The following is a 13303-nucleotide window of genomic DNA, read 5'->3' as shown; positions in this document are numbered from 1 at the left end:
AAGGAGGTGGCATCTTGGGCAGTCACCAGAAGACTAGGCATAGTGTTGCCATAACATCTGCTCTTTCCTTTGTTTGTTTGTTTTCTACTTCTTCTGTTTCCAGCATCTTTGCTCTGGGCCTGAGCCCTCACCATCCCTTGTACCTCCATTGACCTCACTCTCATGTAACTAAATCTTTGCATTACCAGAGGAGCTACTGCTCCTCTTGTCTTCCATAGTCTTAGACTCAGATAGGACGTTAAACCAATCAATCAATCAATCAATCAATCAACAACAACTGTGTCGTCCTGAAGTTGGTGTTGCTGTTGTAAAATGTTCAGAGGAAACCGGCAAAGTGTCACTTCTAGTGGGGATGAAGGAAAGTGCAAGAAAGTGCACTTTTTCCATATTTTATATCCCCCTCGTCTGCAAATGTTCCAGTTGTTCACTGAGCGATGTCCAAGCAACCAGTCCACACAAATGTGAAGGAGAACCCGGAATGATCTTGGGACACGATAGTCTCATGATGAGTGAACCAAGAGTGTATAGTTTCCTAGATGTGATCCCGGCTTGGTGACCTGAATTCTTTCCGGGGGATGTACGCGAGCTGTGCATTTACTGCTACTTCACCAGACGTACTTGATATCTTCAAGGTGGCTACAGCTTCTTAAGTATCTTGGTGTCCAGTCGCAGTCGTGCCGCTACAATGAGAAGCGTAGCTAGGATACCTGTTCCGGCGGCATAGAATATGGCTGCCCTGTATGGCTCAATAGACATAGCATCGGCCGCACCGGTCGCTTCTATTAGAAGACCCGCGAGAGGCGCTCCCAAGAGATTGCCTGGAGTCCAAAAAAAAACCATTAAGCTGATTGACGCTGCCGCGGAATGTGGTGCAATCGTAGCCACAGCAGTAGGCAATCCGACAAAGAAGCTACCATTCGCACATCCGTTGACGATAGCAAAGATAAACAGGGGCGGCAGTGACGTGCTCGCTGGCCATATCGCTAGCATGCTGATCGAGTTGACCAAGCAGGTAATCATAGTCGTATTGAAGGCACCAATCCGATCGCATGTCCACCCACCCAAAATGCGGCCTACAGCCGTTGCAGCACCAAACCCGCCCACCAAGCCTGCGCCAGTTGATGCTGACAGACCGATGGAACTCGAAAAGAGTGGCAGGAAGAATGGCGGCACAAAAAGGGCGAAGACTCCTACGGCGCCGGCCATAGTCAACGTCAGGAAGGGAACGTCCTTCAAGAGAGACCAATCGAACCTTGAAAGGGTTCCCGTTGTCGAACGTTCCTTGAGAGCCAATGCGCATGGGATGCCGGTGATGATGATGAGAATTCCAAAGATGCGAAATGTCCACTGTAGCCCAAACCTGTCGATGAGCACCTGTGCAGCGAGCGGAAGCACCGTTGCGCCTACTCCACCGCCGCCTTTGACAAGGCCGTTCGCAATTCCCAGCTTGGAGCTGAACCACTGCAACGGTAAACTGTTGGTCATTGTATACAGGAGAGATGTTCCAACTCCAACGAGGAGTCCTGCGATAGAGAACAGACCACCGAGGTGCTCAAGTGTAAAGCTTGTAGCTATTAAACCCAGTCCGAATACTGTCGTCGCTGCAAGAGCCGTATAGCGGACACCGAAAAACCTTATGACTCTTATCGAGGCAATTCCGAAGGCTACCATACACGCCATGTACAAGCCGCCGACAAAGGTGATGGTCCGCACATTGGAGTGCAAAGTAGGTGATTTCACAATCGCAGTCTGCAAGACGCCCCAGGCGGTTGTGTAGCCGTTGATCCAGAAGATGATGAATGAACAGGCGGCGACAACAGTCCAGCCGTAGCCACCATCGGGTATTGCTTCTGCAGCGTCGGGCGGTGGATGCTCGGAGGGCTCAAGGCCAGTGGTGGGCTCGAGATGCTGGATGGTCGTGGACGCTCCGCTCACATCGAAGCGAGCATTGGGGCGCGTATGGTTAGAGAGATCATCCAGTTGAGTGATACTTTGCAGTGTCGACATCTTGCGCTGAACCTACCGAGGTCGTCACGAAGGCTTCCTTTTGTATGTTAGGGCAAGAGTTTCGGCATTGTTTGTCGTCGTTCAGTCGGTATGAAAGCGCGGGAGCGAAAATGCGGACTAAAAGCGCCAGGGCGCACTTGCTTTGCTGACATTTGTAAGCTTCAGGCACTCCATTGGTGATGCACTATGCCAAGTTGCGCTCGTAGGTAAATAGGTGGATGGCACACAACTTTACACACGGGCTGCCCGAGCAAGCGAAGTAATGTAAGGTATCACTGAGCTGTTCTGGGAAACTTTCAGGTTTGTATTTGCATTGTGAATTGTCAGTCCGAGGTGGTGCCAAGTCTGGTGTGAAATGCTAGGCTGTGGTGCAAGGTAATCCCCCGTCCAACTCAGGTGCATCCAGGCAGCACAGCAGATCATCAGCAAGGGAGCCACTGTGTCCATCCACAGGGTACCTAGCCACCAAGATGTGGCAGGCAATGAGACAGCTGACAGGCTGGCCAAGCAGGCAGCCAAGAAGAGGCCATCCACACACAGCACCAGCCTGGCCACGACTGGCATCAAGAGCAAGAGCATGGCAGCCATGGAGTGGCAGAAGGCCTTAGACAGCTACAGCATTGGGGACCAGGAGAGAGACTGTCAGTGTCTTCTACTAGCTCGAACTAGGCCATGGATACAACAAGGCATACCTGTTCCACATTGGCATTGTTGGGGCACGGTCGAGTGCTTTATCGGTACGTCGAGTTCTCGGCCTCGTACAGATATTGATGCCGACATTTGGCTAGCGGTTGTTAGTCGCTGTTACCCTGCCTTCGCAGTACTCGTGAATGCATCCCGAACGAGAGTCACATGCGACTGACTCGCAGAGCTATTGAAAGCACACCAGGAGTGGGACCAGGACAAGTTAGAGGCAGCAACGTCCGACTCGGGACAATCGGCAGCATGGGAACTCGAGAGCGCAATCATCACCTGGGTCTGAATACCCCAGAGATGCACTGGGCCGATGCACACAGCAGCCAACAGCAGTGGGGAGCGACACATGATGGTATAGTCGCCTCGGCTACTGTGACGCAGAAGCAGGGCGAGACAATCACAGTTGACCAACGATAGGTACATTGTGGCGTGCTATGAATTGCAAAGAAAGTGTCGATTTGAGGGCAATGATTCTTTGCATTCATCGTACTTTATACACGCTATGCTGATGCGCCATAGACACGGATATCTGAAACCTCCAGCTGTCGTCATTCGAAGTCGTAGTCGGGTCGTCAATATACGTCGCTTGTTTTCCCTGTTCATCGTCCCATACGGATGACACCGGCATGAACAAGCTTCTGGATCTTCGAGCGGATGCCGGGGTTCTTGAGATGTTCTTGCAGCGCCGCGGGGTCGTCCTTGGCCTGCTGCAGGATGCTCTGCATAATAGGGTCCTGGAGAATACTGACAATCTGGTGATCATGTTAGGGAATTACTCCGTACGTTTGATGTGGAAGGACATACCTCTGGATCTCGCTGGATGCGCTCCATTGTCTGCTGCTCGGTCTCGCCCTCACGTGCTGAATACTGAGCTTGCAGAGCCTTGGTCTCTTGCTGCTGGATCTCACGAGCGTTTTTACCATCGTCGTGCTCCATAGCCTCGGCGCATATGTTGATGCACTTGTTGTACTCCTTCATTACGAAGTAGGCCTGGGCCTTGCGCAGGTATGCACGGATGAACTTAGGATCAAGCTTGATGGCTTGGTCGCAGTCCTCAATAGCCGATGGGAAAGCAAGGAGCTTGATGTAACAAGCAGCTCGGTTGGAGTAGCCACGGGGGTCCTCTGGGGCGCGCTTGATCATCTCAGTGTAAGCTTCGACGGCGGCTGGCCAGTCTGCCTCCTTGAACTTGGCGTTTCCGAGTTCACGAGCGTTCTCTGCCTCCTCGGGGTTGATGTACGACTCCTTCTCCTGCTTGACCTTGGCCTTCTCTGCTGCACGGAGCTTGGCGAGGACCTCAGGTGTGCGGTGCTCTGTCTGAGCCTTCTGGTAGAATTTGACGGCGTTGGCAAGGTCGCCCTGCTTCTCGTAAGCGGTACCAATGCGAGCATACGCCCTGCGGGATGTTAGCAACTGCTTCTGCACAAAGTTGATTGACGACTTACTTGGCAATGATTTTGAAGTCTGCGTAGATCTCACGACCGTACTCGATGGCCTGCTGGCATGCTTCAATGCAGCCCTGGTAGTCGCCCTTCTCAAACTTGGCAGCGCCCAGGTTTGTCATGTAGGCAATGTCCCTGTGTGTTTCCCATGCCTTTGTGTAGTTTTCGATCGCCTCATCAAACTGGCGCTTCTTGTAGAACTCTGTACCCTTCTTCTTCAGCTCATCGGCCTTGATCTTGGCCTCCTTAGCTGCCTTCTCCTCCTCTGTCTCCTCAACCTCGGGCTCGGGCTCGGGCTCGGGCTCAGATTCCTTCCTGGGTTGTGTGGATGCAGGTCGTGCATCGGGCATCTCAACGTCTTCTTGCGCCTCGGTAGCACCAGCGCCAGCACCACCCTGCTCTCCAGGTCCACCAAACTGCATGTCAATGCCCAGCAGCACGCTCATAACCTGCAGGAAACGGGGATCTTGCATAAACTCGCCCACCCTGTTGGGATTGCTCTTCAGCTGCTGCAGCTTCTCCATGAAGGCAGGGTCTGCGAGGAGAGAGGCCGTCTTGGGGTTGCTGGCCAACTTCTGGATCATGTTGGGGTCGTTGAACATGCCACCGAGCCCAGCTGATGGGTCACCACCGAGACCATCTGCCTGGGCCTCCTGCTCAATGGCACGGCGGACCGCCGCGAGGCCAGACTTGGCTTGAGCATTGTTGGCGTCGAGCTTGAGAGCCTCGTCGAAAGCATCTGAAGCGCCTAACAGATCGCCTGTACCGTGCAGCGCTGTACCCTTGCGTCCCCAGCCTTTCGCCCAGTCCGGCTTGATCTCTGTGGTCTTGTTCGCGTCCTCCAGGGCCTTTTCCCAGTTCTTCAGCGAGGCATATGCACCAGATCGGTTCGAGTACAGCACGTGGTTTGAGGGATCGAGCTCAATAGCTTGGGAGAACTTCTCACTGTGTTGTGTTAGTATGTGTTGCTGCAGCGATATGTATGGTGGGGCACTTACATGGACTCCTCGAACTTCTTCTCCGCAAAGAGCTTGTTGCCCTCTGCCTTAAGCGCGTCAGCCATATTATGTGATGTGAAGGTAGTATGTGGTGTAGGTGTCGAAACGGCTTGCAGCGAATTGCAGGCGTAGCGCAGGCAGAGCTCTTGTGCATAAATACGTTAGGCCTTGCAGCTAGAATGTTCGATGCGGATCTCTGGCGGGAGAGGAGTCTGTGCGCCGTAGGGCTGAAGGGCGTCATCCCACCATTACCAGATCCGTGTACCGACAGTGATACACCAATTCAAGACAGCAAGTGAGTGTCTTTTGTTTCCTTGACCTTTTCTATTCGGTGTTGCAATTCTCTATTCCTTGGGATCGGCGGTACATCTAATCAGTCCTGCCACCTACCAGCTTTGCCAGTTTTCGTTGATCCTTCCTGCTCTTCCCAGTAAAAGTCAAAAGAAGCCGTGGTCTGACCTGAGGAATACAGCTATTATAAGCATCCAGAACAACGGTACAGTTGTTGAACGAAAGAAGGTCATCTCAAACACGACATATCAAACGGCAGCAACATGCTTGTTGACAAGACTCTCGCCCGTCAGGCCGCATGGACCTCCCAAGTTGCTCAGAGCGACTGCACCGACAAGATCATTGTGCAAAATCTTGCAGTCACTGTCAATGCCGGCACAGATGTCTGGGGCCGCAAGAAGAAGCAACGAGCACTGGTCAGCGTCACTGTCACGCTCGGCAACCATTTCAGCTCTGCATCATCTACAGACACCGTCGATGAGAGCACCGTCCATTATGGTACTCTCAGCAAAGCCATCCAAACGCGCATTCAAGACGACATTCTGGACTGGATGAACACGCCAGACCTTTCAATATCACTAGCCGGCATTGTGCGCACGGCTGCTGGCTCAGCACCCATTTTTGCGATAGAGACGGATGTGTGTTACTTGAAAGGAAGCATGTTTGGTGATGGAGTTGGCCACCAGGCATCCATCATTACGCACTCTGGAGTTTACTCAAACGTACTGTACCTAAAGAACGTCCGCGTACCGTGCTTGATTGGCGTGAATTCCAACGAGCGCTTGCAGAAGCAGCCAGTTGTCGTCAACTTGTGGGTCGATTGTGTCCCTGCGTCCCGTGTAGATGACTACACAGCGCTGGAGACCGCACTTGTTCAGGTACGTTCGGCTCAACTTGCCAGTCTTTGCCCCACTGACCTCCACGAGATCGTCTCTGCGACAGCGTACGAGACACTCGAGAGCCTCTTGGCTTTTGTTGTGCAGGAACTCAGTGTCAAGTTCTTCACCAGGGAAGAGGACCAGGGCGCATATATTCGTCTGAGGATGGAGAAGCCAATGGCGGTGCCATTTGCGGACGCCCCCGCTGTCGAGATAACCCGGCCAGTCAGATCAGTATAACAACGTGGTCAACATACGACAGTTCAACTGGTAAACAAGAGGTGCAGCTACGTATCTCTTTCACAAACTTACTTGGCAACCGGAAGTGTGCCCCTGAGAAAGGCTGTGGCTCGTGCCGCTAGTCGTGCGTAGGTGAGCACTTTACAGTGTAAGGAGCTAAATGATATCGAAACACTACTTCCGTGGAAGGTGGCTGGCTGCACACGCAAATTTAGCAAGACTACAAAGTTAAAGGCTGCTCTTACCGAAAGTTCTGGGGCCGAAAAGCAAAGATAGAAATCAATGTTCTTACAGCGGGTGCCTACATCGAGCCGAAGAACCACCAAAAGTGGCTTACAGCCTCAAAGCAACTTGACTCGGACACGAAAGTTGTCGAGGATACCCAGCTGTGTCAGTAGATCCCCCACATGGCTCAAGCTCAATATCCATCCCGCGGACGTGAACCAGCAACGCCACGACGCCCACCGCTTTTTTCCGAACACACATGCAGTATCACCGGGGTCTCCCTTAGGATGCACCGAACAAAATTCTCTTTTCCCCATGAAGGGAATGTCGCATCCATTGTTGCCACACTCCATGGAAAAGGACCAATCTGGGGCACTTGTTGGGGGAACTGTCGGAGTGTCGTTGGGCACGCTAGATGCGTTATGCAGCTGTTGCCGCCAGCTTAACCTTGGGTGGCGGACGAGGGGTTTAGAAATTTTGGGATGAGGCCATAGCTCCCCAAGTAACGACTCTCAACAATAGTGCAACGACGGCTTTACAGACACAGCAACGGCATCAATTGCTACAGGCGCTATGGTGCCGGGCGTCTACTGAGTCCTCGTGAAGGTTGTGTACCACATTATCATAGAACAAGACAAATACGGCGCTGCGATGTGGAAGACAGGGGAGGATGGGTCAACATTGACGCAGGTGCAGCTCTGAACCTCAACTTATTGGATGGTGTGTTTCCGTAGACAGTATTGATAGCTTGAGAGGCGCTGGGCTAGACAAGCCAGCGCCGTATAAAGCCTGCTGCTGCTCGAGATCTGGCACGCCAACTCTCTACACTTTTACAGAACCCGCTTGCGGCTTCTCCTTCAACTCCATCGCCGTTGCTAGGTCGAAAACGTGCCTCGACTGTCTGCCCCACTGCGTACATTGCATAAGGCCCGAGCTTCGATAGCCATTGCTTTAAGCAACCTGACCGCCTCGCCCCGTTTACACCTGTCAACAATTCACTCTCTCCTTACACAGAGTGTCTTTCTCCTTCACACACTACCCACACATACACAATGGCTGGTCGCGCTCTTCCTTCGCACCTGAAGCCCTCCGCCGCTGAGGGCGGTGAGGGTGGCTTCGCGCCTCGCCATCACGGCAAGACGCAGTCCCACGTTGTAAGTCACTCTCTGCTCCTGCAGCTATCCGGCCCCTATCTCTTATTTTCCATCTGTTTGGCGATCGGTGTGTTGAGGAACTCCTGCCCCAGACGCACTGCAGTACCAATGGCGCTTTCTGAGCGATTGGGTCTGTCTGAGCTGTAAAGCAGGAGCTCCCAGCGCAGAGCAGGCAGGAGGAGCTGAGTCTTAGAGCCGTACTTCAGCAGTCGTTCGCCGAACGAGCGTTTCTCTCCAGAAACCCACTTGTTCTTTCCAGTTGCCGGCAATCTGTCACCAGCTCAACCCACCTCTCCGTGCCGACCATGGTAGCTGTACCAGCCCATTGCCCTCACGAGCGTGGCTGCACAAATTGGGCACGCTCTGCAGTTTTACTCTCTATTGACTATTGCTAACATAAACTTCCTTGCAGGCTTTCGAGAACACATCCACCAACGTCGCTGCCTCGCAGATGCGCAACGCTCTCAACAAGCTCGCCGATGGCGTCACCGACCCCGCGGAAAAGAAGGTGAGCACCTCTCCATACTTCCCCACCCCACAGGCCTTCTGCGCCAATCACCGAGATTTGGCAATTTGTGGAATGGGTCACTCGCCGTATGCCACGAGCATTTGGCGTGGTTGGCAGGAGGGGCTCTACGTCACTGGAACGCATGCTGACTCACGCAGTACTTCGAGACTGAGATGGACAACTTCTTCGCTCTGTTCCGTCGATACCTGAACGATAAGGCCAAGGGCAATGCCATTGACTGGAACCGCATTGCTCCCCCGAAGAAGGAGCAGGTCGTCAACTACAATGACCTCGCTAACTCCGAGGCGGTGGAGTACCTGAACAAGCTGGCTGTTGTCAAGCTCAACGGTGGTCTTGGTACCTCCATGGGTTGCGTTGGCCCCAAGTCGGTCATCGAGGTCCGCGATGGCATGTCTTTCCTTGACTTGTCGGTGCGCCAGATCGAGTACCTCAACCGCACATACGACGTCAACGTCCCCTTCGTTCTCATGAACTCGTTCAACACAGACAACGACACCGCTAGCATCATCAAGAAGTACGAGGGCCACAACATTGACATCCTCACCTTCAACCAGTCCAAGTACCCCCGTATCTTGAAGGACTCGCTTCTGCCTGCCCCCAAGTCCCGCGAGTCTGACATTGCCAACTGGTACCCTCCCGGTCACGGTGACGTTTTTGAGTCTCTGTACAACACTGGCATGCTTGACAAGCTCATCGAGCGTGGCATCGAGACTATCTTCCTTTCCAACGCCGACAACTTGGGTGCTGTCGTCGATCTCCGCATTCTGCAGCACATGGTTGACTCCAAGGCTGAGTACATTATGGAGTTGACCGACAAGACCAAGGCCGACGTCAAGGGTGGTACCATCATTGACTACGAGGGCTCCGTCCGTCTCCTCGAAATCGCGCAGGTCCCCAAGGAGCACGTCAACGAGTTCAAGTCGATCAAGAAGTTCAAGTACTTTAACACCAACAACATCTGGATGAACGTTAAGGCCATCAAGCGCGTTGTTGAGCAGAACGAGCTTGCGATGGAGATCATCCCTAACGGCAAGTCCATTTCTGCCGATAAGAAGGGTGAGGCCGATATCTCCGTTCTCCAGCTCGAGACCGCTGTCGGTGCTGCCATCAAGCACTTCAAGGGCGCTCACGGTGTCAACGTTCCCAGGAAGCGTTTCTTGCCCGTCAAGACTTGCTCCGACCTTATGCTCGTCAAGTCGGATCTTTATACTCTGCAGCACGGCCAGCTTGTCATTGACCCCAACCGCTTCGGCCCCGCTCCCCTCATCAAGCTCGGCAGCGACTTCAAGAAGGTTTCCAGCTTCCAGAACCGCATCCCTTCGATCCCCAAGATCGTTGAGCTTGACCACCTGACCATCACCGGTCCCGTCAACCTTGGTCGTGGTGTTACCCTGAAGGGCACCGTCATCATCGTTGCCACAGAAGGCTCCACAATCGACATTCCCCCGGGTTCCATTCTCGAGAACGTTGTCGTTCAGGGTTCGCTGAGGTTGCTCGAGCACTAGATGGGATTTCACGGCGTTGTTGCAGTTTATAGTAGATTTACGATAACAGGTCTTTCTGGTATCGACTGACCATGATGGATGGTACGCATGTTTGTAGCTTAGCAAGCCTCTTCCAGGCGGCGAGGACGTAACGATGCACGCCTCGGCTGCTTTATGGATTGTAATAAATTAAAAGTTGCATCTCTCAATTTGCGCATGAGTCAAGCGTGTTTGTTGTTTGCCTGACTGCTGCCTCACGCCCAGCTTAGTGAGATGCTCAGCCCGAATGATGTCAGGTAGTCCGAGCTCAAGCTGCCACAGCCTTTCGGTTGCACGACCAGCGCATCCTGGAGCCTCGCAGCAGAGGCGTAGTCAGCTGCCTGCACATGGCTGGAACTTCAGCTAAAACAGGCGTATCGCCTCGAATTTGGCAGCAAACCGATTGATGTTCTTGCGCGAAGCGACTTGTCTTCACGATTCACGACTTGGGTAACCCGGCGGGGCAAGTCGGAGGGATTGACCGCATCTTGTGCAGGTATTGATACCCAACAAATCAGCCGGGCGCATGTATATGTTGCTCTGGAGCCTGCCAACACTTACGAAAGGGCGACATGGCCGCGGAGACCAACGAGAGCAGAGAGCAGCAGCCAGCTGAGAACGCCGCGAATGATGAAGCAGCACAGCGCGAAGCCTACGACTACTGGGGGTACCTGCTAAAGCCAGATAAATGCGGCACACCAAAGCTGGACCGCTTACTGAAGGGCATTGCAGAGGTCATTGTGAGTCGAGGGTTTAGTTGTGAGCAGGATATTTGGTGAGCTAATACACGCCGCGCAGAGCAAGAAGTTCGAACCCAGTGACTCTCCCGACCTCACGCCATCCCAGATCGCAGCATGGTACCGCGCAGTTGGTGGCAACTACGATGTTCTCTTCACCGAGACGCCGCCCTCCTCGATCGCCTTCATTTATCGCTCCCTAGGCGCGTTCCACAGCCTACAGCCATCGGCGAGTGACGACGGATACTCTTCGCCTGCCATACCTGCACTCAAGAAGCAGGGCTTCGTGACATGGCAGACAATACAGCTGTTGCTTGGACCGCAGGAGCATGTGCCCTTCATACAGAAGTCGGTCGAGCAGTTCGACGTGATCGACGCAGAGACGAATGAGGTTTTCCTCAAGATGCTGCCGAGCAAGTGCTTTCCAGACAAACCGGACGAAGCAATGGAGGAATGGTACGAGGGCGTCGCTGCGAGACTTAAAAGGGAAGCAGAAGCAGAAGCGGATAGAACGCGTGTCGAGGATGAGCCGCGGACCTCAGCCGACTTATCAGGAGATGGGTCGTCTGCGAACGAGAGAACAGGCGCGTTCAAGTACTTCGAGGACCCCATGTACCGCAAAGCCAGACCAAGGCCGGCGTTTATGCGACACGTCTCGAAGGAAGAAGCTCGTGCGAGCAATGATCACGGACCGATATCGAGAGTTAGGCACATGCTCAATCCGTTCAGTAGGCGGCGCAGTCTTCCACCAGGGCGATATGACGACGACAGCTTCTCAGATGAGGACGCAACCCCAATTGCGTCCAATCCGCCGTCAACTCAGCGTTATCCTACTCACAAGCGCCCCCACCCAACCCGACGTGAGAGCTCGCTGTCCACCACGGATTCTGACTCTGATTTCGAGAGGCCGCCCTCGAGACGACGCACGCCTGTTCTCCGCCACCGAAGATCACACGAGCCTCCTGTCTCGCCGAGAGAGTACTTTCCAACCTACCATGAACAATACCGGCCTTCGCCTCAACATCTCCCGAGCGAGAGACCAGATGTAAGGACCTCAAGCGCACCTTCTCCTGCCCCTGTGTACGGTCCCACAAAGTCGCCCCTCTTCGCCACGCACGTTGCGCAGATGCAGGCGCGAAACTACTACGACCGACCTACTATGTCTGCGCGAGCGAGTTACAGACCGGTGCCAGCGCAAAACATCAGATATGCAAGTCAATCAACGTCAGTAAGCCCACAGCACGCTGACCCGCCGTATGCGCGCGATCACGATCGCTACGCCCACCGCGACCGAGATGCATCGTATGAGGGTGGCAGCAGCAGCAACCACGGAAGCAGCCAATCGCATCGTCGTCACTCTTCAACAGGCGACGCAGTTTATCCACGCGAGCGACATGAGCGCGATCGTGACCGCGACGCAGCTAGAACGCGCAGCCACGATAGAGTGAAAGACGAGTGGGACGACCGTGAACGAGATCGAAGTCGGGACAAAAGAGGCTACGACAGGAGTAGGGAGCACAGTCGCGACAGAGATCGAGACAGAGATAGGCACAGAGGCAGTCACAGGTATGTTACTGGCGTGGAGGGCGGCGTCAGTGGGAGGAGGTACCCTGTTGTGTCTACCAACCCGTACTAAAGACCATGCTAGGGTTGGGGGACGCATTGTCAGGTTGCTGAAGGAGTTCTGAGCACTATGGACGGCGGATACCTGTGATGCCAGAAAGCCAGAGGTAAGGGGCGGTGCATTGTGGCTGGAATTTGCTGTGGCGCACGCGTGCTGCAGCATCGAGTGATCTCAGCTGGACATGCTACTGAACATGCGGGGTTAATGAGGCTCAGGACACGCGAGGCACAAACAACGGGTAATGATTAATGATGATACGACACAGTCGCACAGAGCATAATGATACAAGTACAAGTCGCAAGAAGTTGAAACCGTGTCAAGACGTGCGGAGGCCGCGGATGCTGAAGATGAGGATTTGCAAATCGTGTTCTGCACGGTTCGGCGCAATGGTCAGCTTGAATGCTGCCGACTTCCAGGTGTCGTGCTTCGAGAACACTGGGATCTCGTCCTCGGAAGCGCTGTTATTGATAGGCTTCCCCACACACACCGGACGACTACCAGACGACTATTGACCCTACCACCATTCACGATGATAGATGTATCAAGCAAATCCACCGCAAGCCCGCGTAACGGTCGCGGTGGAGTCGTGAGAGCGAGGTTGGAGCGTGCCTAAAGCGGACAGGGTCCAAGACCCAAGGAGCGCAGCCAACCACGCTGCAGGCGGCAGGTGCAGAGAGTAAGCGGAGTCGCCGAAGCGCTGCAGGTGTGCAGGAGCTACAGCGAAGGACACAGTGTGGGCAGGCCAGTGGAGAAAACTTGTTGGCCGGCCAGTGGAGAAAGCGTGTTGGCAGGCCAGTGAAGAAAGAGTGCGGCTGGAAATTGACATGCTGAACAACGACGATGCACTGCCACAGCATGGGCCAGTGTGAACGCGATCTCCACTAGCGCCCGACCAGGGGCATGTCATCGCCTAGCTGGCTGGTAAACACCTCATCCAAGCTCCTGAAAGAGCTGTCCCG

The 13303-nt window shown here is 54.0% G+C and overlaps 5 protein-coding genes across 5 annotated transcripts; 4 read left to right on the top strand and 1 right to left on the bottom strand.

Moving 5' to 3' along the window:
- Positions 1-636: 636 nt before the first annotated feature.
- Positions 637-2007, bottom strand: BU25DRAFT_434935 (MFS general substrate transporter; the record flags this gene model as incomplete). Its single annotated transcript, XM_033708884.1, has 2 exons — positions 637-1872; positions 1936-2007. 2 exons carry the CDS (start codon positions 2005-2007, stop codon positions 637-639), a joined length of 1308 nt encoding a protein of 435 aa, XP_033556631.1.
- A 1958-nt stretch (positions 2008-3965) lies between these two features.
- On the top strand, positions 3966-5143 carry BU25DRAFT_212854 (uncharacterized protein). The gene has a single exon (XM_033701225.1). It carries the CDS (start codon positions 4085-4087, stop codon positions 4763-4765), a length of 681 nt encoding a protein of 226 aa, XP_033556630.1. The 5' UTR covers positions 3966-4084; the 3' UTR covers positions 4766-5143.
- Positions 5144-5697: 554 nt separating this feature from the next.
- BU25DRAFT_352508 (uncharacterized protein) lies at positions 5698-6552 on the top strand (the record flags this gene model as incomplete). Its single annotated transcript, XM_033703412.1, has 2 exons — positions 5698-6312; positions 6361-6552. The coding sequence occupies 2 exons, from the start codon at positions 5698-5700 to the stop codon at positions 6550-6552; spliced, it is 807 nt and encodes a 268-aa protein (XP_033556629.1).
- Positions 6553-7920: 1368 nt separating this feature from the next.
- Positions 7921-10122, top strand: BU25DRAFT_212888 (UTP--glucose-1-phosphate uridylyltransferase). The gene is made up of 4 exons (XM_033701226.1): positions 7921-7931; positions 8024-8239; positions 8344-8439; positions 8598-10122. The coding sequence occupies exons 2-4, from the start codon at positions 8237-8239 to the stop codon at positions 9963-9965; spliced, it is 1467 nt and encodes a 488-aa protein (XP_033556628.1). The 5' UTR covers positions 7921-7931; positions 8024-8236; the 3' UTR covers positions 9966-10122.
- A 433-nt stretch (positions 10123-10555) lies between these two features.
- Positions 10556-12612, top strand: BU25DRAFT_480745 (uncharacterized protein; the record flags this gene model as incomplete). The annotated part of the gene is made up of 2 exons (XM_033711062.1): positions 10556-10723; positions 10782-12612. 2 exons carry the CDS (start codon positions 10556-10558, stop codon positions 12354-12356), a joined length of 1743 nt encoding a protein of 580 aa, XP_033556627.1. The 3' UTR covers positions 12357-12612.
- Positions 12613-13303: the final 691 nt, after the last annotated feature.

This window comes from Macroventuria anomochaeta (genome assembly GCF_010093625.1).
Source record: "Macroventuria anomochaeta strain CBS 525.71 unplaced genomic scaffold BU25scaffold_45, whole genome shotgun sequence".
Classification (NCBI taxonomy): domain Eukaryota; kingdom Fungi; phylum Ascomycota; class Dothideomycetes; order Pleosporales; family Didymellaceae; genus Macroventuria; species Macroventuria anomochaeta.
Note: the sequence above shows the minus strand (reverse complement) of the source record. Positions and strands in the feature narration are given on the sequence as shown.

Coding starts and splice junctions, on each gene's coding strand:
- BU25DRAFT_212854 (XM_033701225.1), top strand. CDS start 4,085: ATGCGAGCATACGCCCTGCGGGATGTTAGCAACTGCTTCTGCACAAAG.
- BU25DRAFT_212888 (XM_033701226.1), top strand. Junction 8,440..8,597: donor CCGACCCCGCGGAAAAGAAG/GTGAGCACCTCT, acceptor TGACTCACGCAG/TACTTCGAGACTGAGATGGA.